Raw genomic sequence first — 27,230 nt, 5'->3', positions numbered from 1 at the left:
AGAGATAATGTAGGGTAGCGTTGTGTGTGTGCGCGTGCATGTGTGTGTGCGTGCATGTGTGTGTGCGTGCATGTGTGTGTGTGTGTGTGTGTGTGTGCGCTCTGTGTGTGTGTGTGTTTGACTGAGACTATGTGGCCCGTTGCCAAGTGTAAGGCGCCACTTTATGAGCATGCAATGATCTCACCTCAACCCACCCCGAAAAGAAGTGTATATTCAACTACATGTGTGTGTGCGTGTAGGCTACGTGTGCGTGCGTATGTGTGCGTCTGCGTGTCCATGATGGTCCATGAAAAACTCTCACAGCAGTTAAAAATGTTTTATTACAAGTAAAATTATTCACAACTTTGTCATCACATCCAGAAGAGAATAAATATTAATCTCATAACAGACTGAGAAGAGAAACGGTCGAGCTGTACACATGACACTGAAATGTATATCCTGGACATTTCCCTGGGCAGACAGGAGCGTGTGCCTGGCTTAAAGCCACTACGGCAGCGTGTGGCTGCTGACCGGTGCCCTGGAGGAGATCGGACCTGTGACTGTCTGCGGACAGGACAGCGTGTCCGTGTGCTCCCTGTCTGAGCCTGGCCGAGTGGTGGAAGTCAGAGAGAAGTTCCGTCACAGAAGGAGCAGACTGACCAGGACGTTTGTGTTCTACAAAGAGCCTCTGGAGGTTCTGCTTTTCAAACCATTTTAACATTTGCTATTACATGTTGTTCCTCTTGTGGAGGTGCACAGGAGGGATCTGTCCCAACAGCAAACATGACAACTGCTGCAAACATCTACATGTGTAATTAGAATGGTGTTTAAGTTTGGCCTGGTGGTGCGTTGTCTGACGGCCCAGCAAATAAAACCAGTTAGGACCATCAGAAGGCTCATCGTGGTTCATTCAGACCATCAGAAGGCTCATCGTGGTTCATTCAGACCATCAGAAGGCTCATCGTGGTTCATTCAGACCATCAGAAGGCTCCTCGTGGTTCATTCAGACCATCAGAAGGCTCATCGTGGTTCATTCAGACCATCAGAAGGCTCATCGTGATTCATTCAGACCATCAGAAGGCTCATCGTGGTTCATTCAGACCATCAGAAGGCTCATCGTGGTTCATTCAGACCATCAGACGGCTCATCGTGGTTCATTCAGACCATCAGAAGGCTCATCGTGGTTCATTCAGACCATCAGAAGGCTCATTGTGGTTCATTCAGACCATCAGAAGGCTTATCGTGGTTCATTCAGACCATCAGAAGGCTCATCGTGGTTCATTCAGACCATCAGAAGGCTCATCGTGGTTCATTCAGACCATCAGAAGGCTCATCGTGATTCATTCAGACCATCAGAAGGCTCATCGTGGTTAATTCAGACCATCAGAAGGCTCATCGTGGTTCATTCAGACCATCAGACGGCTCATCGTGGTTCATTCAGACCATCAGAAGGCTCATCGTGGTTCATTCAGACCATCAGAAGGCTCATCGTGGTTCATTCAGACCATCAGAAGGCTCATCGTGGTTCATTCAGACCATCAGAAGGCTCATCATGGTTCATTCAGACACCAATCTGCTGCACGCTCAGTCTCCCATCTCTGACACGCTGTGTTTCTGTCCCATTGAAGACAGAATGTGAACTTGTCTTCTTTTGATGATGTCATCAGCTCACAGCCTATAGAAGTTTGGCAGGTGCGAGGCTGGGCGTGGCTCAGTCAGTGGCCTGGAACATCTTCACATGGAACATCTGTCACATGTGGAACATCTGTCACACGTGGAGCATTTTCACTTGTGGAACATCTGTCGCATGCGGAACACCTGTCACATGTGGATCATCTGTCACATGTGGATCATCTGTCACATGTGGAACATCTGTCGCATGTGGAACACCTGTCGCATGTGGAACACCTGTCACATGTGGATCATCTGTCACATGTGGATCATCTGTCACATGTGGAACACGTGGAGCATCTTCACTTGTGGAACATTCTGTCACGTGGCTCATCTGTCACATGTGGAACATCTGTCACTTCTGGAACATCTGTCACATGTGGAACATCTGTCACATGTGGATCATCTGTCACTTGTGGAACATCTGTGACTTGTGGATCATCTGTCACATGTGGAACATCTGTCACTTGTGGATCATCTGTCACTTGTGGATCATCTGTTAAATGTGGATCATCTGTCACATGTGGATCATCTGTCACATGTGGAACATCTGCACTTGTGGATCATCTGTCACATGTGGAACATCTGCACATGTGGATCATCTGTCACTTGTGGATCATCTGTCACATGTGGAAAATCTGTCACATGTGGAACATCTGTCACATGTGGATCATCTGTCACATGTGGAATATCTGTCACATGTGGATCATCTGTCACATGTGGAACATCTGTCACATGTGGAGGTGTGGAAGGAAGGAGCTCACTGACATACTTCTTATCAATGGAACTCAATAAATCCTTTGTGTTTTGTATTGTTTTAGTGTGTGCGTGTGCGTGTGTGTGCGTGTGTGTGTGTGTGTGTGTGTGTGTGTGTGTGTGTGAGCCTCCCTCACACCCCCAGCAGTATTCCAGAGAAGAGGGATTGTGGGAGAACCGCGACAGTGGATCCAGTGGCGTTGTCCACAAACACGGAGATGTACTCGCCCACCTGGAGAAACACACAGACACACACACACAGACACACACACACACACACAGACACACACACACACACACACACACACACACACACACACACACACACATCACTGTCTGAGTCCACATGCAGGTCCAACAGATTCTACTCATTTTCAAATGAAGGTTGTCTGTAGGCCACGTTCCACAGACTCCTCTCTGCTGTCTGACTGCTCAGATCATAAAAGTGCACGTGTTAGAGTCCGCTGGTCTAGAGACTACAGCTGAACTCACAACCCAGTTTCCAAACGGACACTCCGCTCTCACAGAGTGCTGAGAACAGAGCAGCCATTCTTCCAGATGCAACAGATGTTTGTCTTCACAGACGAGAAGACAAGATGACGTCACTGATCAGCAGGTCCACTGCTGTCCAGCCTCATGGTGACCACCCTGTGCACCTTTAACAGCCATGCAGAAGGTGGAAACACACACATGCACACACGGTAAACACACACACACATGCACACACGGTAAACACACACACACATGCACACAACGTGCACTGGAAGAGCTGCTGAAGTGCACGTGGACACAGCTGTGAGCAGCCCAGTCCATCAGGCCAGATGTGTTTTATGGCAGCTGTCATTAAGCCAGGCTCTACCGTGTTCATGTTACACCACGGACACCAGACAGATTGACAAGCTGGTTCTGGTTCTCTGTTCGGACCCTGCAGCATTAGAAACGTTCACTGGGTTTCAAAACAGTATTTCTGTTTATTCTCAAACTGTGAGTCCTGTCTGCTTCAGCTTTAATGTGGCAGTTTTCTTCTGTCTGTCCAGCTCTGACTTGATCTGGTTTGATTTGACTTGATCTGGTTTGATTTGATCTGGTTTGATTTGACTTGATCTGGTTTGGTTTGATCTGCTTTGATTTGACTTGATCTGGTTTGGTTTGATCTGATTTGGTTTGATTTGACTTGATCTGGTTTGATTTTATTTGATCTGGTTTGATTTTATTTGATCTGCTTTGATTTGACTTGATCTGCTTTGATTTGACTTGATCTGCTTTGATTTGACTTGATCTGGTTTGATTTGATTTGATCTGGTTTGACTTGACTTGATCTGGTTTGATTTAATCTGGTTTGATTCGACTTGACCTGGTTTGGTTTGCTCTGGTTTGATTTGATCTGGTTTGATTTGATTCGATCTGGTTTGGTTTGATCTGGTTTGATTTGATTTGATCTGGTTTGATTTAATCTGGTTTGATTTGATCTGGTTTGATTTGATCTGGCTTGATTTGACTTGATCTGGTTTGATTTAATCTGGTTTGATTTGACTTGATCTGGTTTGATTTGATCTGGCTTGATTTAATCTGGTTTGATTTGACTTGATCTGGTTTGGTTTGATCTGGTTTGATTTGACTTGATCTGGTTTGATTTAATCTGGTTTGATTCGACTTGACCTGGTTTGGTTTGCTCTGGTTTGATTTGATCTGGTTTGATTTGATTCGATCTGGTTTGGTTTGATCTGGTTTGATTTGATTTGATCTGGTTTGATTTAATCTGGTTTGATTTGACTTGATCTGGTTTGGCTGCCAAGTCAAACTCCTACGTCCGTGTGCGTTTGGTGAATAAAGTGATTCTGATGTCTCCCCACTGGGGGGATGGGATCTTGTCATCTTGTGGTTGGATGGTCAGTCAGGTTGCAGGTTGTGAGAAAATGCCTTGCTCATGGACACATCAGCAGGTAGAGGAACAGTGCTGGTTAACAAACTCACTACATGTCTCTTTTTATGACTTCCATATCTTTTAGATGGTTGTGAATGCTTCACGTGGACTCTGGTCGGAGCCAAACTAGTCCGAAAGGGTTCCGGGGAAATGGAGAGTCCCAGTGTTACGGGATCGTGTCGCACACGCCACTGTTGTGGAAGTAATTTGAGTCCGAGCCAAAATAAGGAAATGATCTTGTGGATCTGTGCAGGGCACGTTCTCAGTGAGCAGTTCTGATCCCTTCAGCGATGCCCTCAGACTATGCCTCCGTGCCCTCCGTGGACGATGATGTTTGTGGATGACACTGTGCTCTGTAGTGACAGTACCAGAGGTGTAAAAACCAGGTCCAGAAAGTAAAAGTCCAAACCATGTATTTGCTCCACTCGTGCACTACACCAGCAGATTCTAGTCAACACCGCTCCTCCACTAGGTAGGGGAGCTAGCTAATGACATCAGCTGCTTTAGTAACATGGTTGGCGCAAATACACGGTTTTGACATTTACTTTCTTGACCTGGTTTTTACAACTCTGGACAGTAGGGTGCAGGTTGAGGAGCGCCCGGAGAGGTGGAGGTATGCACTGGAGAGAAGAGGAAGGAAATTCAGTAGGAGAAAGACGGAATACCTATGCGTGAACAAGAGGGAGGACAGTGGAATGATGAGGATGCAAGGAGCAGAGGTGACGAAGCTGGATGAGTTTAAATACTTGGGGTCAATGTAGAGTAGTAGTAGTAGTAGTAGTAGTAGTAGTATTAGCAGTAGAGATGCCCTCAGACCTCCCAGCATCAGGACCATTTAGTCCTGAGTCCGGATGATAAAGACACCTCATGGCTTCATAAGAGCCCACGACTGATAAATCCTGTGCTCCATCTTTCTGTCAAAGCTTGTTAGCAAACTACAAATGACCAAAATGTTCCACTGGAATCCCACAATGCACTGCGTCCATCTTCCTGGTTCTTGAGTTATTGGTATGGTATTGGAGTTGGTACAGTTCTGATTCTTTAAAGAGGAATGAGACCAACTGACATTCCTCCACAGCCATGTTCACTCTGGAGCGCCGAGCTGCCGCCTCGTCACTCGTCACTCCACTATCAGTCCTGTCAGCACCACCCGTCACTCAGGGAGACGCTGGCTGCCCTGGCCGCATAATTACACCACGTAATCAAAGAATATCCAATTATCTGTGGGTTGGCTGATGATGTGAGAGATGTTAATCTATTTCTTTGACTAGACAGACAGAACTTTGTGTGTGTGTGTGTGTGTGTGTGTCTGCGTGTGTGTGTCTGCGTGTGTGTGTTACCTGTAGGTAGAGAGTTCCTGTCAGAAGGATGCTGAACACTCCACCTCCAGTCCCCACCCCCCTCACCGACTCTACAGATCTGCAGCACACACACACACACACACACACACACACACACACACACACACACACACACACACACACACACACACACACATGTCACCACTCTACCTATGTCTGGCTGAGTGTTTAGAGGGAAGAGACAGATAGAAATAGACAGGAAGACACAGAAATAGGGAGGAAGAGACAGATAGAGATAGACAGGAAGAGACAGATAGAAATAGAGACGAAGACACAGATAGAAATAGGGAGGAAGAGACAGGTAGAAATAGGGAGGAAGAGACAGATAGAAATAGGGAGGAAGAGACAGATAGAGATAGACAGGAAGAGACAGATAGAAATAGAGACGAAGACACAGATAGAAATAGGGAGGAAGAGACAGATAGAAATAGAGACGAAGACACAGATAGAAATAGGGAGGAAGAGACAGGTAGAAATAGGGAGGAAGAGACAGATAGAAATAGGGAGGAAGAGACAGATAGAGATAGACAGGAAGAGACAGATAGAAATAGAGACGAAGACACAGATAGAAATAGGGAGGAAGAGACAGGTAGAAATAGGGAGGAAGAGACAGATAGAAATAGGGAGGAAGAGACAGATAGAGATAGACAGGATGAGACAGCTAGAAATAGGGACGAAGAGACAGATAGAAATAGGGAGGAAGAGACAGATAAAAAGAGAGAGGAAGAGACAGAAATAGGGAGGAGGGGACAGATAAAAAGAGGGAGGAAGAGAAAGATAGAAATAGAGAGAAAGAGACAGAAATAGGGAGGAAGAGACAGCTAGAAATAGGGAGGAAGAGACAGACAGAAATAGGGAGGAGGAGACAGACAGAAATAGAGAGGAAGAGACATAAAATAGGGAAGAAGAGACAGATAGAAATAGAGAGGAAGAAACAGAAATAGGGAGGAAGAGACAGATAGAGATAGACAGGAAGAGACAGATAGAAATAGAGAGGAAGAGACAGAAATAGGGAGGAAGAGACGGATAGATATAGACAGGAAGAGACAGACAGAAATAGGGAGGAAGAGACATAAAATAGGGATGAAGAGACAGATAGAAATAGGGAGGAAGAGACAGATAGAAATAGGGAGGAAGAGACAGATAGAAATAGGGAGGAAGAGACAGCTAGAAATAGGGAGGAAGAGACAGATAGAAATAGGGAGGAAGAGACAGCTAGAAATAGGGATGAAGAGACAGCTAGAAATAGGGACGAAGAGACAGATAGAAATAGGGAGGAAGAGACAGATAGAAATAGGGAGGAAGAGACAGATAGAAATAGGGATGAAGAGACAGCTAGAAATAGGGAGGAAGAGACAGATAGAAATAGGGACGAAGAGACAGCTAGAAATAGGGAGGAAGAGACAGATAGAAATAGGGAGGCAGAAAGAAATAGGGAGGAAGAGACTGATAGAAATAGGGAGGAAGAGACAGATAGAAATAGGGAAGAAGAGACAGATAGAAATAGAGACGAAGAGACAGATAGAAATAGGGAGGAAGAGACTGATAGAAATAGGGAGGAAGAGACAGATAGAAATAGGGAGGAAGAGACAGCTAGAAATAGGGAGGAAGAGATAGATAGAAATAGGGACAAAGAAACAGAAATAGGGAGGAAGAGACAGATAGAGATAGACAGGAAGAGACAGCTGGAAATAGGGACGAAGAAACAGAAATAGGGAGGAAGAGACAGATAGATATAGACAGGAAGAGACAGATAGATATAGACAGGAAGAGACAGATAGAAATAGAGAGGAAGAGACAGATAGAAATAGGGAGGAAGAGACAGCTAGAAATAGGGAGGAAGAGACAGATAGAAATAGGGAGGAGGAGACAGATAGAAATGGAGAGGAAGAGACAGACAGAAATAGGGAGGAAGAGACAGACAGAAATAGAGAGGAAGAGACATAAAATAGGGAGGAAGAGACAGATAGAAATAGAGAGGAAGAAACAGAAATAGGGAGGAAGAGACAGATAGAAATGGAGAGGAAGAGACAGACAGAAATAGGGAGGAAGAGACAGACAGAAATAGAGAGGAAGAGACAGATAGAAATGGAGAGGAAGAGACAGACAGAAATAGGGAGGAGGAGACAGATAGAAATGGAGAGGAAGAGACAGACAGAAATAGGGAGGAAGAGACAGACAGAAATAGAGAGGAAGAGACATAAAATAGGGAGGAAGAGACAGATAGAAATAGAGAGGAAGAAACAGAAATAGGGAGGAAGAGACAGATAGAGATAGACAGGAAGAGACAGATAGAAATAGAGAGGAAGAAACAGAAATAGGGAGGAAGAGACAGATAGATATAGACAGGAAGAGACAGATAGATATAGACAGGAAGAGACAGATAGAAATAGAGAGGAAGAGACAGATAGAAATAGGGAGGAAGAGACAGCTAGAAATAGGGAGGAAGAGACAGATAGAAATAGGGAGGAAGAGACAGATAGAAATAGGGAGGAAGAGACAGCTAGAAATAGGGAGGAAGAGAGCTAGAAATAGGGATGAAGAGACAGCTAGAAATAGGGACGAAGAGACAGATAGAAATAGGGAGGAAGAGACAGATAGAAATAGGGAGGAAGAGACAGATAGAAATAGGGACGAAGAGACAGATAGAAATAGGGAGGAAGAGACAGATAGAAATAGGGAGGAAGAGACAGATAGAAATAAGGAGGAAGAGACAGAGAGAAATAGGGAGGAAGAGACAGATAGAAATAGGGAGGAAGAGACAGATAGAAATAGGGAGGAAGAGACAGCTAGAAATAGGGAGGAAGAGACAGATAGAAATAGGGACGAAGAGACAGATAGAAATAGGGACGAAGACACAGATAGAAATAGGGAGGAAGAGACAGCTAGAAATAGGGACGAAGAGACAGATAGAAATAGGGATGAAGAGACAGCTAGAAATAGGGACGAAGAGACAGATAGAAATAGGGAGGAAGAGACAGATAGAAATAGGGAGGAAGAGACAGATAGAAATAGGGACGAAGAGACAGATAGAAATAGGGAGGAAGAGACAGATAGAAATAGGGACGAAGAGACAGCTAGAAATAGGGAGGAAGAGACAGATAGAAATAGGGACGAAGAGACAGCTAGAAATAGGGAGGAAGAGACAGATAGAAATAGGGAGGCAGAAAGAAATAGGGAGGAAGAGACTGATAGAAATAGGGAGGAAGAGACAGATAGAAATAGGGAAGAAGAGACAGATAGAAATAGGGACGAAGAGACAGATAGAAATAGGGAGGAAGAGACTGATAGAAATAGGGAGGAAGAGACAGATAGAAATAGGGAGGAAGAGACAGCTAGAAATAGGGAGGAAGAGACAGATAGAAATAGGGAGGAAGAGATAGATAGAAATAGGGAGGAAGAGACAGCTAGAAATAGGGAGGAAGAGACAGATAGAAATAGGGAGGAAGAGACAGAGAGAAATAGGGAGGAAGAGACAGATAGAAATAGGGAGGAAGAGACAGATAGAAATAGGGAGGAGGAGACAGCTAGAAATAGGGATGAAGAGACAGCTAGAAATAGGGAGGAGGAGACAGATAGAAATAGGGAGGAGGAGACAGCTAGAAATAGGGAGGAAGAGACAGATAGAAATAGGGAGGAAGAGATAGATAGAAATAGGGACAAAGAAACAGAAATAGGGAGGAAGAGACAGATAGAGATAGACAGGAAGAGACAGATAGAAATAGAGAGGAAGAGACAGACAGAAATAGGGAGGAGGAGGCAGATAGAAATGGAGAGGAAGAGACAGACAGAAATAGGGAGGAAGAGACAGACAGAAATAGAGAGGAAGAAACAGAAATAGGGAGGAAGAGACAGATAGAGATAGACAGGAAGAGACAGATAGAAATAGAGAGGAAGAAACAGAAATAGGGAGGAAGAGACAGATAGATATAGACAGGAAGAGACAGATAGATATAGACAGGAAGAGACAGATAGAAATAGAGAGGAAGAGACAGACAGAAATAGGGAGGAAGAGACATAAAATAGGGAGGAAGAGACAGATAGAAATAGGGAGGCAGAGACAGATAGAAATAGGGAGGAAGAGACAGCTAGAAATAGGGGGGAAGAGACAGATAGAAATAGGGAGGAAGAGACAGATAGAAATAGGGACGAAGAGACAGATAGAAATAGGGAGGAAGAGACAGATAGAAATAGGGAGGAAGAGACAGCTAGAAATAGGGAGGAAGAGACAGCTAGAAATAGGGATGAAGAGACAGATAGAAATAGGGACGAAGAGACAGATAGAAATAGGGACGAAGATACACATAGAAATAGGGAGGAAGAGACAGCTAGAAATAGGGAGGAAGAGACAGCTAGAAATAGGGATGAAGAGACAGCTAGAAATAGGGATGAAGAGACAGCTAGAAATAGGGACGAAGAGACAGATAGAAATAGGGAGGAAGAGACAGATAGAAATAGGGAGGAAGAGACAGATAGAAATAGGGACGAAGAGACAGATAGAAATAGGGAGGAAGAGACAGATAGAAATAGGGAGGAAGAGACAGATAGAAATAGGGAGGAAGAGACAGCTAGAAATAGGGATGAAGAGACAGCTAGAAATAGGGACGAAGAGACAGATAGAAATAGGGAGGAAGAGACAGATAGAAATAGGGACGAAGAGACAGCTAGAAATAGGGAGGAAGAGACAGATAGAAATAGGGACGAAGAGACAGCTAGAAATAGGGAGGAAGAGACAGATAGAAATCGGGAGGAAGAGACAGATAGAAATAGGGAGGAAGAGACAGAGAGATGTTCAATACTCACATGTTGCCTTGACACAGAGACTCAATGCAGATTGAAGCTCTGACACTGTCCCTCAGTCTGGCCTGGGCTCTCTCACTGGGCTCTGAGACACACACACACACACACACACACACACACACACACACACACACACACACACACACACACACACACACACACACACACACATGTGGTTAGCTCAGTGTGTGTCCTTGGCTCAGTGTGTCTTTGCTGTTTTGAACTTGCCATGGAAGGCCCCTTGCTCCACCCTCCTCATGAAGCATGCTCAGTTTTAGCTCAGCCTGACATCTGATTGGTTCAGCTAACTCAAAGGTCACATCTGGCTGGTCCAAGGTGGTGACCCGCCCCGTCCACCAACCTCCTGGTAGCGTAGTAAGTACTTGCAATCATGAAGATTAACAAGCTAACAAATACAACCTTTAAATAAATATCCCGTACTATTTTTAAGACTACTTTTAGATACTAGCATACTGCCAGTACAACTACTACTACTACTACTACTACTACCAATAATAATACAACTACCACAATGACTAATCAAGTGAAGTCACGTTTGATTTGTATTGCCCTACATGCCAGTTCAGAGTCAGAGGGCATTATGCTGCAGCCACCTTCCACAGCCACGATCCGCAGCTACGTTCTGCAGCCACGATCCGCAGCTACGTTCTGCAGCCACGATCCGCAGCTACGTTCTGCAGCCATGATCCGCAGCTACGTTCTGCAGCCACGATCCGTAGCTACGTTCTGCAGCCACGATCCGCAGCTACGTTCTGCAGCCACGATCCGCAGCTACGTTCTGCAGCCTCGATCCGCAGCTACGTTCTGCAGCCACGATCCGCAGCTACGTTCTGCAGCCACGATCCGCAGCTACGTTCTGCAGCCACGATCCGTAGCTACGTTCTGCAGCCACGATCCGCAGCTACGTTCTGCAGCCACGATCCGCAGCTACGTTCTGCAGCCACGATCCGCAGCTACGTTCTGCAGCCACGATCCGCAGCTACGTTCTGCAGCCACGATCCGCAGCTACGTTCTGCAGCCACGATCCGTAGCTACGTTCTGCAGCCACGATCCGTAGCTACGTTCTGCAGCCACGATCCACAGCTACGTTCTGCAGCCACGATCCGCAGCTACGTTCTGCAGCCACGATCTACAGCTACGTTCTGCAGCCACGATCCGCAGCTACGTTCTGCAGCCACGATCTACAGCTACGTTCTGCAGCCACGATCCGTAGCTACGTTCTGCAGCCACGATCCGCAGCTACGTTCTGCAGCCACGATCTACAGCTACGTTCCACAGCCATGATCTGCATCCATGATCCGCAGCCACAATCCGCAGCCACGATCTGCAGCTACGATTCGCAGCCACGATCTACAGCACGACCCGCAGCCATGTTCCGCAACCCCAATCTGCAGCCACGATCTGAAGCCACGATCCGCAGCAGCCACGTTCCACAACCATGATCTGCAACAACATTCAGCAGCCACGTTCCGCAGCCACGATCCGTAGCCACGATCTGCAGCTACAATCCGTAGCTGCAGATCCGCAGCCACGATCCGTAGCCACGATCCGTAGTCACAATTCGCAGCCACGATCCGCAGCTACGTTCTGCAGCCTCGATCCACAGCCACGATCTGCAGCTACATTCTGCAGCCACGATCCGTAGCTACGTTCTGCAGCCACGATCCGTAGCCACGATCCGCAGCTATGATCCGTAGCCACGATCCGTAGGCACGATCCGCAGCTACGTTCTGCAACCACGATCTGAAGCTACATTCTGCAGCCACGATCTGAAGCCACAATCCGCAGTAGCCACATTCCGTAGCCACGATCCACAACCATGATCTGCAGCAACATTCAGCAGCCACGTTCTGTAGCCACGATCCGTAGCCACGATCCGTAGCTACGTTCTGCAGCCACGATCCGTAGCCACGATCCGTAGCCACGTTCCGTAGGCACGATCCGCAGCTACGTTCTGCAGCCTCGATCCACAGCCACGATCTACAGCTACGTTCTGCAACCACGATCTGAAGCTACATTCTGCAGCCATGATCCGTAGCCACGATCCACAACCATGATCTGCAGCAACATTCAGCAGCCACGTTCTGTAGCCACGATCCGTAGCCACGATCCGTAGCCACGATCCACAACCATGATCTGCAGCAACATTCAGCAGCCACGTTCTGTAGCCACGATCCGTAGCCACGATCCGTAGCCACGATCCACAACCATGATCTGCAGCAACATTCAGCAGCCATGTTCTGTAGCCACGATCCGTAGCCACGATCCGTAGCCACGATCTGTAGCACACATGAACAGAATACGTGAACATGTATGACAGCCTTATCCTCATGAGGAAAAACTCCACACAACAAAAACTTATCGGGAACTACAACAACTACTACTATTACTACACCATATACCTAGTTACAAAATTTAGATCTATTCATATTATCTATTTTCTATTCATTCTATTTTTTTATTTTTATCTCGTGTTTCTTGCAGTGTTTTTATGTTGAGAAAGCAACGTGCCAAACCACATTCCTGGTACCTGTATATCTGAACCTACTGGCTGAATTAAGGATTCTGATTCTTATACTAGTACTACTATTACTTCTACTACCACTATTAACACTACTACTGCTAGTACTACTACTTCTACTACTACTACTGGTACTAGTACTATTACTACTAGTGCCATTACTCTAATAATAATACTAGTAATGCCAATACTATTATACTAAGTACTACTACCACTACTCCTCCTCCTCCTTGTCTTCCTCCAGCTTTGTCATATTGTTTTCATTTCAGAGGTATCAGGTGTTGGCTAAACACCGGATGTGTTGCAGTGCTCCGTGTTTCTGGCCGGTTGGTTTGTTCTCACCGATCAGGAGGTTGGCGGTGAGTTGGTAGAAGCCGGAGACGGGGGCGACGTAGCGGCCACTGCTGGCATTGAAGCTCTGGCCCCTCTGCAGGCTTTGCTCAGAGTCTGAGGGCTAAACGGTCACACAGAGGTCACATAGGGTCACATAGTGGGGGTCACATAATATTTACATTGTCCTCTTGCATTTTAAGAGGATTAAGCGGTTAGCAGAGTAGAACTATTTGCGTAATGTCTCTTGTCACAGGTAACTGTGTTTGAAACGTGCTCTCCAGACTGCAGTGCTGTTAAGTTCTATCAGTCCACTTTGTTTCACGTTACCAAACACCAAGACAAACTCCTGCTGAACTGAACCAAAAGAAGGAAGTTGTGACATGGTGCAGTGCATTGTGGGTTCACTGGAGGATGACGTGGTTGCTTTTAGTTTGCTGACAAGCTACAGAAGAGGAGTTTGTCAGAAAGACGGAAAACCATCATAAGTTAGCAGAGGTGGACGGCCCGACTTCAGAAAGTAAAGCTCCTGCATGAAACCACCTTGTTAAGTGAATGGCTAGAACATGGTAGGGCTTTTATTTTCTTAAGCCGGGGTGTCCGCCTCTGCAAGCTAGCAGTGATTCTCCATCTGGTCCTTCTGTTCCTCGAGTTTCTGGATCTCTACGGCGTTCAGAAGACCCTGCCATGAGGCCACCGTGCACTGCAGTACATCATCACTTCATTCATTTCAATTACTTTACCATCAGAACCAGTCAGCACCACAGCCCCACCGGATGTGGACCGACACCTGGTTCACAGTGGACCTTTTCTTGTTTGGTTCACCCCAGAGTGCACAAGCAGATTCACACCAGATCTGAACTTCACAAAATGTTAGTAGAGACAGAGTGTGTGTGTGTGTTTGTATCTGTGTGTGTGTGTGTGTGTGCTTGTGTGTGTGTGTGTGTGTGTGTGTGTGTGTTTGTATCTGTAAGGGTGTGTGTGCGCGTGTTTGTATCTGTGTGTGTGTGTGTGTGTCCTGTCTTCTGACCTCTGTGAAGGGCATGATCTCCTGCAGACTACGGCGGGGGACGTTAATCGATTGCTGTAGTCGGCTGTGGAAGGCCGTGAGCACATGGGGGGCGTGGTCACACCGCTCACAGGCTCCGCCCACCATGTCTGACCGGAAGAGACAGCGAGAGGTGGAGAGAGACAGACAGACAGGCAGGCAGACAGACAGAGATCAGTGATGTTCAGCCATGTGTTATAGTCGTATGTGTGCATCTTTTCCACCAGCACAACACAACACAACACAACACAACCACACCACACCACAACACAACCACACCACACCACAACACAACACAACCACACCACACCACAACACAACACAACCACACCACAACACAACCACACCACACCACAACACAACACAACCACACCACAACACAACCACACCACACCACAACACAACCACACCACACCACAACACAACCACACCACACCACACCACAACACAACCACACCACAACCACACCACACCACACCACAACCACAACACAACACAACCACACCACACCACAACACAACACAACCACACCAGAACACAACACAACGCAACAACACAACCCAACCATACCACAACAAAACACACCACACCACAACACAACCACACCACAACCACACCACACCACAACCACAACACAACCACACCACACCACAACACAACACAACCACACCAGAACACAACACAACGCAACAACACAACCCAACCATACCACAACAAAACACAACACAACACAACCACACCACAACACAACACAACACAAGACAGCACCTGACTTCACTGATTAACACACATTCAACCACACGAGGCAGTGAAATCAGATGGTGAAGTGTTGAGCTGGAAAGAAAACCTGTACACACACGACTCTTCATGGACTCTGTGTGTGTGTGTGTGTGTGTGTGTGTGCGCGCGTGTGATTTACATAAATGTGTAGAGGTATGCTAGTGTTTTTGTGTTACTGTTTATATGAATATGTGAGGTATGATTTAGTTTGTTCAAGAATGTCTGGATATTTCAATCCGTGTGTGTGTGTGTGTGTGTGTGTGTGTGTGTGTGTGTGTGTGTGTGTGTGTGTGTCTGTGTGTCTGTGTGTGCGTGAGTGTGTGTGCGTGCGTGTGTGTGTGGTTGTGTGTTGGCGTGCTGCCAGTGGATCATACACAGGTCTGTTTGTCTCTGAGGAGCTGCAGACTGTTCTGACAGATCGCTACAACATAAAGACTCTTATTTACACACAGCCAAGCAGGCTGGCGCCACACACACACACACACACACACACACACACACACACAGACGTAGACACACACACACACACACACACACAGACGTAGACACACACACTTACACACACACACACAGACGTAGACACACACACTTACACACACACACACACACACACACACACACACACACACACACAGACATAGACACACACACACACACACACACACACACACACATACACAGCAGCAGACTTATTACCAGACACACGCAAGCATGTGCACTTATGTAGACACAAATACACACAACACACACACCACACCACACACAACAGACACACAAACAGATTAACAAAGCGGCAGCAGGTCTGGAGGAATCTCAAGAATTCTGTATCACAGCCAAGTCTCATCGCGCACCGCAATGCTGCCTGACTTACAGTCCACACACACACACACACACACACACACACACACACACACACACACACACACACACACACACACACACACACATATATAAAAACAACTTTTTTCTGTGAAAATGGTGATCTTTGTAAATTAACTTTAACACTCCATGTTGTGTACAATGTACTAGTGTTAGAATATGAAGTGTAAATGATGATATGTGCCTCAGAGCTGGTGACACATGAGTCCCACTGTAAAAGATAGAGGGCTACTCTTGTTGAGATACAGATGAGTCCCCACTGTAAAAGATAGAGGGCTACTCTTGTTGAGATACAGATGAGTCCCCACTGTAAAAGATAGAGGGCTACTCTTGTTGAGATACAGATGAGTCCCTACTGTAAAAGATAGAGGGCTACTCTTGTTGAGGATACAGATGAGTCCCCACTGTAAAAGATAGAGGGCTACTCTTGTTGAGATACAGATGAGTCCCCACTGTAAAAGATAGAGGGCTACTCTTGTTGAGGATACAGATGAGTCCCCACTGTAAAAGATAGAGGGCTACTCTTGTTGAGGATACAGATGAGTCCCCACTGTAAAAGATAGAGGGCTACTCTTGTTGAGATACAGATGAGTCCCCACTGTAAAAGATAGAGGACTACTCTTGTTGAGATACAGATGAGTCCCCACTGTAAAAGATAGAGGTCTACTCTTGCTGAGATACAGATGAGTCCCCACTGTAAAAGATGGAGGTCTACTCCTGTTGAGATACAGATGAGTCCCCACTGTAAAAGATAGAGGTCTACTCTTGTTGAGCGACAGCTGAGTCTCCACTGTAAAAGATGAAGGTCTACTCTTGTTGACATACAGATGAGTCCCCGCTGTAAAAGATGGAGGTCTACTCTTGTTGAGATACAGATGAGTCCCCACTGTAAAAGATGGAGGTCTACTCTTGTTGAGCGACAGCTGAGTCTCCACTGTAAAAGATGGAGGTCTACTCTTGTTGAGATACAGATGAGTCCCCGCTGTAAAAGATGGAGGTCTACTCTTGTTGAGATACAGATGAGTACCCACTGTAAAAGATGGAGGTCTACTCTTGTTGAGATACAGATGAGTACCCACTGTAAAAGATGGAGGTCTACTCTTGTTGGTCAACGACTTACCACCCGGCAGCGTTTCCAAGGACGCGGCTGAGTGAACCAACATATGCGGAGAGAATTTGGTTATGGTTTATCTGAATGGTGTTGTATTTGAGTGTTCATCGTTCACACTGATGGTAGGATGGAGAGTGGACCCACTGGACAGCAGTGCTGGATCTGAACCAATAGATCTGTACCACCATCAGATTTGAACCATCAGATGAGCCGTTCTCAGCTCTCCCCTTGGTAGGAACAGAATCTAATGTTGAATGTGGGAGCAGATCCACTGATGCTGTTTTAACACCCGTTTTCTGTCCCTTCTTACCGCTTCCTCTGCTGAACAGAGTGGATGGTTTACTTGTGGCATCGCTGAAGACCAACAATACTCACAGTTTTCTCTTTAGCATTGTTCTCTTCAAAACTTTGGACCAATCCAACGTACTTCAGCTAGTCTTACATACTTTAACTAATCCTTCATACGTTAACCGCACTAAAATAGTTGTCCTACATATTCCATCTAGTTCTATGTATGTTAAATAGTCCTACACATTTTAACTATGCCTATGTATATTACCTCGTCCTATATACTTACACTTAGCAAACCTCTTCAAACTTTAAAATGTTCGGCTGCTTTTCTGCCACTGAACTGAATGACAGGATTTCGAATTTTGTGGGTGGATTGTTGTTGATCTACTGGTTGTGACTGGCTGATTAGCGTACCAACACTTTAAGCTAGCCTACATGTCCTGGAAATGATGAGTCTAACTGTGACACTGTGCTGTCAGTCTGTTTTCTCACCTTTCACCTTCAGATTGAGTTCCTGTAGGAGCTCCTCCTGTCCGGGCAGCAGGGGGGCAGGAGGCCCCGGGGGGCCCTGAGGGCCAGGAGGACCTGGAGGACCTGGCAGTCCATGCTAGAGGGAGAGAGAATATGTATAGGTACTGTCTATACATAGTAATATGTATAATGTACTGTCTATTCAAGCTATTACAATTTCAGTGTTAGAGAGTACAGTCTCCAATATGAACTCTTGCGCCTACATCCTAGACATCATTCCTACTAAGCTGCTCAAGGAAGTATCAGCTCTGTTGTTCTGCAAATTCTTAATAATTCTCTGGCCTCTGGTTCTTTTCCAGACCGTTTTAAAGTTGCCTTTGTTTAGCCATTACCGAATAATAACATTTAATAATTGCATTAATAATACATTTTATTTGTGGGCGCCTTTCAGAGCACTCAAGGACACCTTACTCAAGGACACCTTACAGAACAGAGTTAAAAACAAGCAGCACTGTATCAGACAGCATAAAGTCAAAACACAGCAGGTAGACAATAAAAAGTTAAGTATAAAATCATCATCTGCACAAAACTCAGTGCAGCATGGATCAGACTGAATATGCCAGTTTGAAAAGGTGCGTTTTGAGATGGGATTTGAAGGTTGAAAGAGAGTCAGTGTTGTGAATGTCTTGTGGGAGAGAGTTCCATAGGCGGGGGCAGAACAACTGAAGGCTGTAGACCCCATGGTAGTCAAGCGGGCTGATGGTGTAGTGAGTAGGAGAGCAGAAGAAGATCTGAGAGTGCGGGAGGGCGTGTGGATATGAAGGAGTTCAGAAAGATATGAAGGAGCTAGGTTATTACGGGCCTTAAAGGTGAGGAGCAGGATCTTGAAGTCAGTATGGTATATAACAGGGAGCCAATGGAGTTGCTGAAGAACAGGAGTGATATTATCTATGGAAGGAGTTCTGGTACTGATACAGGCAGCTGAATTCTGGACCAACTGAAGTTTATGAAGACACTTGAGGGGAAGACCAAAGAGGATAGCACTGCAGTAGTCAATACAAGATGTAACCATCGTGTGATTGAGTATAGCAGTGCTTTTAGGTGTGAGTGACGAGCGAAGATGATTAATATTGCGTAGGTGGAAGTATGCAGACCGAGTAACATTGTTGATGTGGGCTTCAAAAGATAATGTGCTGTCCAAGATGACACCCAGCCTCTTAACCTGAGGCGATGGAGGAACTATAGAATTGTCAATAGTCAGCGAAAACCTATCAGGTTAAGCCAAAGTAGATTTAGTCCCTACTAGGAGGATCTCAGTTTTATCACAGTTAAGTTTGATGAAGTGGTATCCTCACCCTCATAATTGTGGACATAAGTTGATATGTAAAACTTGGAACTTTTCACCCGTTTGCTGGGAGGTGCAGGTGAAAGTGTGTGGACAGTTGTGTGCGTGTGGTTGACATTTATCCATGGTAAATCTTGCAGGCATCGCGAAAAATATGCCATTGTCGATAGCGCGCGCCAACAAACAGGAAACTGGTATGACCGCTGCAGTAGAAACCGGAAGTCAGTGGACTACAGTTATGCACAGAGTGGACTACACGGGGGAGGGGGGGTTAGGTGGCCAGATGGAGAGAGGGAAGCTCTGAATGTGGTGAATGTCTAGCTCTTTATAATTTATTTTTTTTGGACTGTTAGAAACGTAGCAAAATGTAACCACAAGGCGCCGTTGAGCCAGAGGATTCAGTCTTTACATTACATAGATGTGAGGACTGTTGTATCGTTAATAGTTGTAGCCTAATTGGGCATAACTGTTTAGAATGGGAATATTTACAGTGACTTAATAGTTAATGGCTACATTTAATTACAGGTGGTTCACCGTTTATTTTTGCTGAAAAAAATTTAAATGTTATTTACTGTATTTCAGTAAGGCGTTTAATTGTGCCAGCTACGGGTGAGGACCCGGGTGTCGGAAAAGACCTGGAGGAAAAACAAGGTTTAGCCGTTGGCTTGCTAGCGCCTAACTTTTACGGTTCACAACGACGGAGGGTTTTTTAATTTAACCTTTTCTTCGTCAAGAAGTTTTCGACTCATACTGCAGTTGGCGTCGTTTGATTGAACACAGCTAGCTTACGTTTCTGGCGCCGAACCCGGAAGCTGTTTAACGGCGACGCTTAACGTTTAACCCCGGAAGAAGGACCCAACAACGGGGGGCGCGAGCGCGACGAAAGCGCGGGAAAAACGGGGAGTTCCGCAACGCGACGGCTGCACCAAGCCGAGCGGAAGGTTGAAAATGAGCCCCGGATGTCGGAAGTAACTGTTACCGGTGCGTTCCGCTGAAGAGGGCAGTCCGGTGGAGCTGGACCAGATGACCGAAGAGGAAAACCCGACAAGGGCAGAAAGCGCCGATTGAATGGGGTGGTGGGTTCAATACTGTTCTCCCGCTCGCTTCCCTCGCGCCTCTCTCTGGCTGTCGGCGGTTCTGCGCTGGGGGAGCGCAATGGCTGATGGGAGCGTTAAAAACGCTTTCGTTTATGATGGTAAAAAACACACCAGCCTTATTTAATTTGAGAATATACGATTGCTAAACTGATACACCTTACAAAGCCAATGTACGGTGGTAGTGTTAAGCTAGTGCAACCGGTTATGTTCTTGCCCGGTGCGGGATTCGATAAGGGGTGTACTGCACCACAAGGCGACGTCACTAACCGCTCGGCTAAAGGGTCAGACCCGTTAGCTAACGGGTCAGACCCCCTAGTTAACGGGTCAGACCCGTTAGCTAGGGGCTAAACGGGTCTTTTTATTAGTTAACATTAGCTACCAGTGAACTAACATAGCTAGCTGGCGATGGAAAAATTCGCCAAGTAGTTTAACAAAAGATGTTTTGGCAACCTACTACAGCAAAAAAGTTAAATCATCATCAGTGAGCAAAGAAAAGTGGGAGGTGTACTTTTGAAACTGGCACCCATTTTAAATACCAAATTGCCTTGTAATTGTAATGACGACAACGATGATAATTTTCATTATATAAGCTATTTTATTGAGTTACCTTTAAGTCACGGGCTCTTATTGTGAAGGGTAAAAACGGAAGTAGTGTATATGCTCGGTTACATTATAATATGCTGTAATATTTATAATGTCTTGTGTATATGTAGTAATATGTGTAGTGTACTGTCTATACATAGAAACATGTATAATGTACTGTCTATATGTAGTAATATGTATAATGTACTGTCTATATGTAGTAATGTGTATAATGTACTGTCTGTATGTAGTAATATGTGTAATGTACTGTCTATATGTAGTAATGTGTATAATGTACTGTCTATAGGTAGTAATATGTAAAATCTACTGTCTATCTAGTAATATGTCTATATTTAGTAGTATGTATAGTGTACTGACTATATGTAGCTCTTTCGGTATTTCTTCGTGTCTAAGCTGCTAAATTTATTTTAGAGACATTAACAGTAGACACAGTCAAATATGTGAAAATCAACACAACCAATGTTACAACAGCTTTACAAAGAAATGAGCTAGATGTTGGTAAGGCAAATTTTCCAGCTCTACCTGTGTTTGTGTGTGTGTGTGTGTGTGTGTTTTGCTATCCTTGTGCGGACCAAATGTCCACACAAGGATAGCAAAACCTGACAGCACATACCTTGTGTGGACCTTTCAGAGGTCCGCACAAGGAAAAGGGTCTATTTTAGGGTTACGGTTAGAATTAGGGTTAGGGTAAGGGTTAGGGTAAGGGTTAGGGTTAGGCATGTACTTTGCGTGGGTAAGGTTAGGGTTAAGGGCTAGGAAATGAATGTAGTCAATGAGGGGTCTGCACAAGGATAGTGAAACACGACTGTGTGTGTGTGTGTGTGTGTGTGTGTGTGTGTGTGTGTGTGTGTGTGTGTGTGTGTGTGTGTGTGTGTGTGTGTGTGAACAGATCCCAGGTCAGCTGAAGGTCAGACTGATAGAAGACTGTAAGGATGGAAACGGACCTTGGAGCCTCTCTTGGAGGACTTGCTCCTCCTGTTGTCTCCTTTGTTGGAGTTTCGTCTGAAGATGAACCAGGAGCTTTGAGGAGAGACGCGGGGTAGCTCTGAGGAGACGGTTTCCTAGGAGACACATTTCCAAGGAAAGGAGGTGAGGATGATGCCCATCATCACAGTTCATGTAAAGGGATGCTACCACAACAGAAACGCCACACAAACTTGACAAACACCACAGTATTTGTCCAGTACACAGGTTTGTGTAATATTTGTCAGGTTTGTGTTGTGTTTCGTAAATTTGTATACAAATCTAACCAATACTACACAAACATGACAGATACTACACAAACTGCACACTGAATGCAGTGTGGAAAAAAAAGTTTCCTGACATCATCAGATATGTTTCTGTTTTGCTCACCAAGGTTAATTTTACAGTGTTGTTGTTAGCTAAACAAAAACATCAGATGATGATCATTTGTGTAGGTGCAGAGATTTTCCTTTAGCTGAAACTGTTGACTTAAACATCTCAAGTTTTGAGTTGAATGAATAAGGCAAAATATAATAAGTAATTCAATTATAGAGCTTGATTTATTACTGGTGACAGCTTTTCCACATGTCCCAATATATTTGCCAGAGTGTAAATTGGACATCCTGGTCCATTACAACACGGTCTACTGGACCAATGCCCAAATCCACAATACTAGGATCTGAATACCAAAAGTCTGTCTAAAGTACTTTGTACCGGACATCAGGAACAAATCTCAGGATGCTCTCAGGTTCACGTCTGCCTCTCTCACTGCAGTTTTACCACAGACAGGACGTGAAAACTTCAGAACTAATGCCTTTTACAGGATGAACAATTCAGCAAAAAGCGGGAAGGATCAGGTCCCCGGCACAAACGGAGCATTACAGTGTATGCTGTTAGGTGCCAGGAGGACTGCTGTGACTTGTATACCGGGAAAACTAAACAGACGCTGGCCAAGAGGATGGCACAACGCAGGAGTGCTAACACGCCAGACCAGGACTCCACAGACTACACCATCTACAGACCAGGACTCCACAGACTACACCATCTACAGGCCAGGACTCCACAGTCTACACCATCTACAGAACAGGACTCCACAGTCTACACCATCTACAGGCCAGGACTCCACAGTCTACATTATCTACAGGCCAGGACTCCACAGTCTACATCATCTACAGACCAGGACTCCACAGTCTACATAATCTACAGACCAGGACTCTACAGTCTACACCATCTACAGGCCAGACTCCACAGTCTACACCATCTACAGACCAGGACTCCACAGTCTACACCATCTACAGGCCAGTGGCCACTCTTTCAAGGATGAGGATGTGACCATCCTTGATAGGACCCTGACGCACCGACCATCGGCCAATGTCGGGCCGTCGGTGAGCGTCTGCGACCCTAGTTTTTGTGGCGTGTCCTGCACTGTCGGCACTAGTCGGACCCCTGTCGGCAGCTTTTCAGCCGATTCAGCATGTTGACTCGGCGGAGGCCGTCGGTGAGAGAGATCACTCTGATTGGGAGAGGTCACTTAGATGATGATGAAACGTTTCTCTTCATAAACGCTGTGTCCAGATGAACTGATTCAGCTTTCTGTGACACATTTAAAACCACATGAAACATAACGAACAAAATTAATTCAAACATATAAAATCACAGCCTACCTGAAGTCACTGAAAATAAACTCACACAACGATTCAACTTTCTGTCTGTGAATTCAGCGAAACATTCACAACAAAACTAACACAACTAAAATATCCATGTACTGTGGTACCATATTAGTACTGTTAGAGGTACTGTTGTCTGTGTACCATGTGTATCAGTATGTACTGGGGTACCATATTAGTACTGTTAGAGGTACTGTTGTCTGTGTACCATGTGTATCAGTATGTACTGTGGTACTATGTTAGTACTGTTAGAGGTACTGTTGTCTGTGTACCATGTGTATCAGTATGTACTGTGGTACTATGTTAGTACTGTTAGAGGTACTGCTCTCTGTGTACCATGTGTATCAGTATGTGCTGTGGTACTATGTTAGTCTGTTAGAGGTACTGTTGTCTGTGTACCATGTGTATCAGTATGAACTGTGGTATTATGTTAGTACTGTTAGAGGTACTGTTGTCTGTGTACCATGTGTAAAAAAGGAGAAAGTCGGACATTATGTATTTAACAAATAACATGTAGGTACTTCAGAATAACAAAGTATCAAAACATTCACATTTCAGGTAGAACTCCATCACGAGGTGAGGGATCTCAGTACACAGTGACGTGAGAACTAACAGTCATAACTAGCTCCTATATGTACATATACATATGTACAGATATACTTGTACATATCCATGTACAGATTCAGAGATACATGTGTGTCCATGTGTAGCTATGTGTACTACATGTTTTCATATATACACATATATACATGTGTGTACTCCATGTGTACTACATGTTTTGATACAGATGGAGCAGTGCTGTGTTGTTTGTGTGGAGGGTATTTTCTGGTGCAGTTGTGTATTTGTTGGACTGAACAAATGGAATCAGGTCAGGGACTTACGGGCATCTCGGTGCTGGCCATGTTAAACTCCCACAGGATCTCCTGGCTCTCTTCGCTGTCTGCAGCCGATGCTCCCACCACCAGCAGGAGGAGAGGGAGGAGGAGGCGCCCGCTCGCCCCGCCCGCCACAGTTCTGGCCCGAGCTCGGCTGGCCCGCATGACGCTTGTTCAGGATGCAGTCCAGCGGTCTGTCTTACTACTGACCAGAGGTTCCCATCGCCTTGTGCAGGACTGATGGACCCACCGTTTCTCCTCAGGTTTTCCACAATCCTCCTCTTCTCTCCCTGTTAGCAGTCCTACAGTGATACCAGGACTCTGCGGTCTCTCTCGAGCCGTCTGGTTCTGAAGTGAACTCTGTGGTGTTGGCTTTTTAAAGTTCAGCTGCAGAGTTCACTGCTGCCACAGAGTGTGTGTGTCTGACAGGCGTAAATACTCTGTGTGTGGCTCAGACGGTGTGTGTGCATGTGTGTGTGCGTGAAGCAGCACTGTGGGTGGTATGTGTTTGTTTTATCCCTCATGCCCTCCTTCCCCTCCAGGTCCCGCTCTCTCTCCTCCCTCACTCACTTTTTCCACTCCTCTGTCTATCTGTGTGTGTGTGTGTGTGTGTGTGTGTGTGTGTGTGTGTGTGTGTGTGTGTGTGCGTGCGTGTGTGTGTGTGTGAGCACACAGACGTTGCTCCTCTGTCTGATGTCGTTTCTCCTCCACACAGAACTCTTGCTGTTCACGTCGATCTGAGGAGGGACACCCCAGACTCTCCTGCTGATCCTCTTCTCTGTACTTCTCTTTTCTTTCTCCTTTTTTCGTCTTGTCCTTCGTTTTTTCTCCCCTTTAATCCTCCTTTGTTCCCCTGTCTTCTTTTGACCTCTCCTCTCCTCTTCTCTCGCTCTCTTCCTCCGCTGAGTCCTATTTATTCCCCTCCTCCAGACTCCGCCCCTCCCCCTGCAGTTCCTCCTCTCTCCCTCCGCTCGCTCCGGAAGCCGCTGTGCTCCATGTTGCCGAGCACCTCCCCACCTCCCCACAGAGAACAGCTTCTGCTCTTTAACACAACTATTTACTGTCTTCTCCACATCAGCACAACTGCTGCAGTATTGATCCTGAAGAACAGTCTGTGTACACACCCACTCATCCCCCTCCCAGCTTTACATTTAATAAAAGTACATGGCAACAGATGGATGGATGGATGGATGGATAAAATAAAACTGCAGTAATCAAAACAAAAACATTTACACATACCAGTGATTTGCCTCTGAAACTAACACAACGGTTTAAAGGCCGAAAACTGACCATGAAGATAAACATGATCTGTAAAACCTAAAAACATCCATTTTCCAAAGTACAAGTACCACAGTACATACTGATACACGTGGTACACAGACAACAGTACCTCTAACAGTACTAACATAGTACCACAGAACATACTGATACACATGGTACACAGACATGAGTACCTCTAACAGACTAACATAGTACCACAGTACATACTGATACACATGGTACACAGACAACAGTACCTCTAACAGTACTAACATAGTACCACAGTACATTAGTACATGCTGACAGGCCAGTACAGGGATTCTATTTGTAGTCCGCTACATTTATAGTAATAATACATTTACTTTTCTGTGATTCATGCTGTTCATTACGGTACAACTTTCCTTTCCTGTAGAGACAATAATGAACCAGTTAGCTTCCTCTGGTAGATACTGAAGGTTCAGTAGAAACATCTTAGAGCCACCAGAAGTTGCAGGACACACACACACACACACACACACACACACACACACACACACACACACACACACACACACACACACACACACACACACACACACAGACCGGGCAGAGATAAGACAGGGAGGGGTCTTAGCATTGACTGTGTTGCCAAGATGATGACACTGGTCAGGCGCGTGTGTGTGTGTGTGTGTGTGTGTGTGTGTGTGTGTGTGTGTGTGTGTGTGTGTGTGTGTGTGTGTGTGTGCGTGCGTGTGTGTGTGTGTGTGCGTGTGCGTGCGTGCGTGCGTGCGTGCGTGTGTGCGTGTGTGTGTGTGTGTGTGTGTGTGTGTGTCCTCTCTGGTCTGATGTAATGTTAGTTGGAGGTTGGGTGAGTTTAGTTGGTAGCGACTCCCTTTTCCAACGAAGTTTCCCAAACTACATCTGTCTCCATCGTGATACCGGTTATCAGCTCTGGTGTGATGCGCCATTTCCAAAACACTAAAATACGACCTCCAGGCCATCACAAAACACTAAAACACAACCTGCAGGTCATCACAAAACACTAAAACACAACCTGCAGGTCATCACAAAACACTAAAATACAACCTCCAGGTTATCACAAAACACTAAAATAATACCTCCAGGTCATCACAAAACACTAAAACACGACCTCCAGGTCATCACAAAACACTAAAATATGACCTCCAGGTCATCACAAAACACTAAAATACGACCTCCAGGTCATCACAAAACACTAAAACACAACCTGCAGGTCATCACAAAATACTAAAACACGACCTCCAGGTCATCACAAAACACTAAAATAATACCTCCAGGTCATCACAAAACATTAAAACGCGACCTCCAGGTCATCACAAAACACTAAAATACGACCTGCAGGTCATCACAAAACACTAAAACACAACCTGTAGGTCATCACAAAACACTAAAACACAACCTGCAGGTCATCACAAAACACTAAAACACAACCTCCAGGTTATCACAAAACACTAAAATA

At 45.5% G+C, this 27,230-nt stretch overlaps 1 protein-coding gene across 1 annotated transcript; it reads right to left on the bottom strand.

The window, feature by feature from the left end:
* Positions 1 to 308: 308 nt before the first annotated feature.
* Positions 309 to 25,356, bottom strand: si:ch1073-184j22.1 (erythroferrone). Its single transcript, XM_056293409.1, has 8 exons — positions 24,500 to 25,356; positions 21,933 to 22,049; positions 17,965 to 18,079; positions 14,394 to 14,521; positions 13,376 to 13,487; positions 10,495 to 10,576; positions 5,671 to 5,749; positions 309 to 2,638 (listed from the first exon to the last, which is right to left on the bottom strand). The coding sequence occupies exons 1-8, from the start codon at positions 24,656 to 24,658 to the stop codon at positions 2,540 to 2,542; spliced, it is 891 nt and encodes a 296-aa protein (XP_056149384.1). The 5' UTR covers positions 24,659 to 25,356; the 3' UTR covers positions 309 to 2,539.
* Positions 25,357 to 27,230: the final 1,874 nt, after the last annotated feature.

Source organism: Lampris incognitus, chromosome 14 (genome assembly GCF_029633865.1).
Source record: "Lampris incognitus isolate fLamInc1 chromosome 14, fLamInc1.hap2, whole genome shotgun sequence".
NCBI lineage: Eukaryota > Metazoa > Chordata > Actinopteri > Lampriformes > Lampridae > Lampris > Lampris incognitus.
Note: the sequence above shows the minus strand (reverse complement) of the source record. Positions and strands in the feature narration are given on the sequence as shown.

Excerpts from the sequence above, each read along its gene's own strand:
- si:ch1073-184j22.1 (XM_056293409.1), bottom strand. The coding sequence starts at position 24,658 with ATGCGGGCCAGCCGAGCTCGGGCCAGAACTGTGGCGGGCGGGGCGAGC. Across the intron at positions 14,522-17,964 it reads ACTCAATCTGAAGGTGAAAG|ACATGGTGGGCGGAGCCTGT; the intron begins GTGAGAAAACAG and ends TCTTCCGGTCAG. Across the intron at positions 2,639-5,670 it reads CAGGAACTCTCTACCTACAG|GTGGGCGAGTACATCTCCGT; the intron begins GTAACACACACA and ends GTGTTTCTCCAG.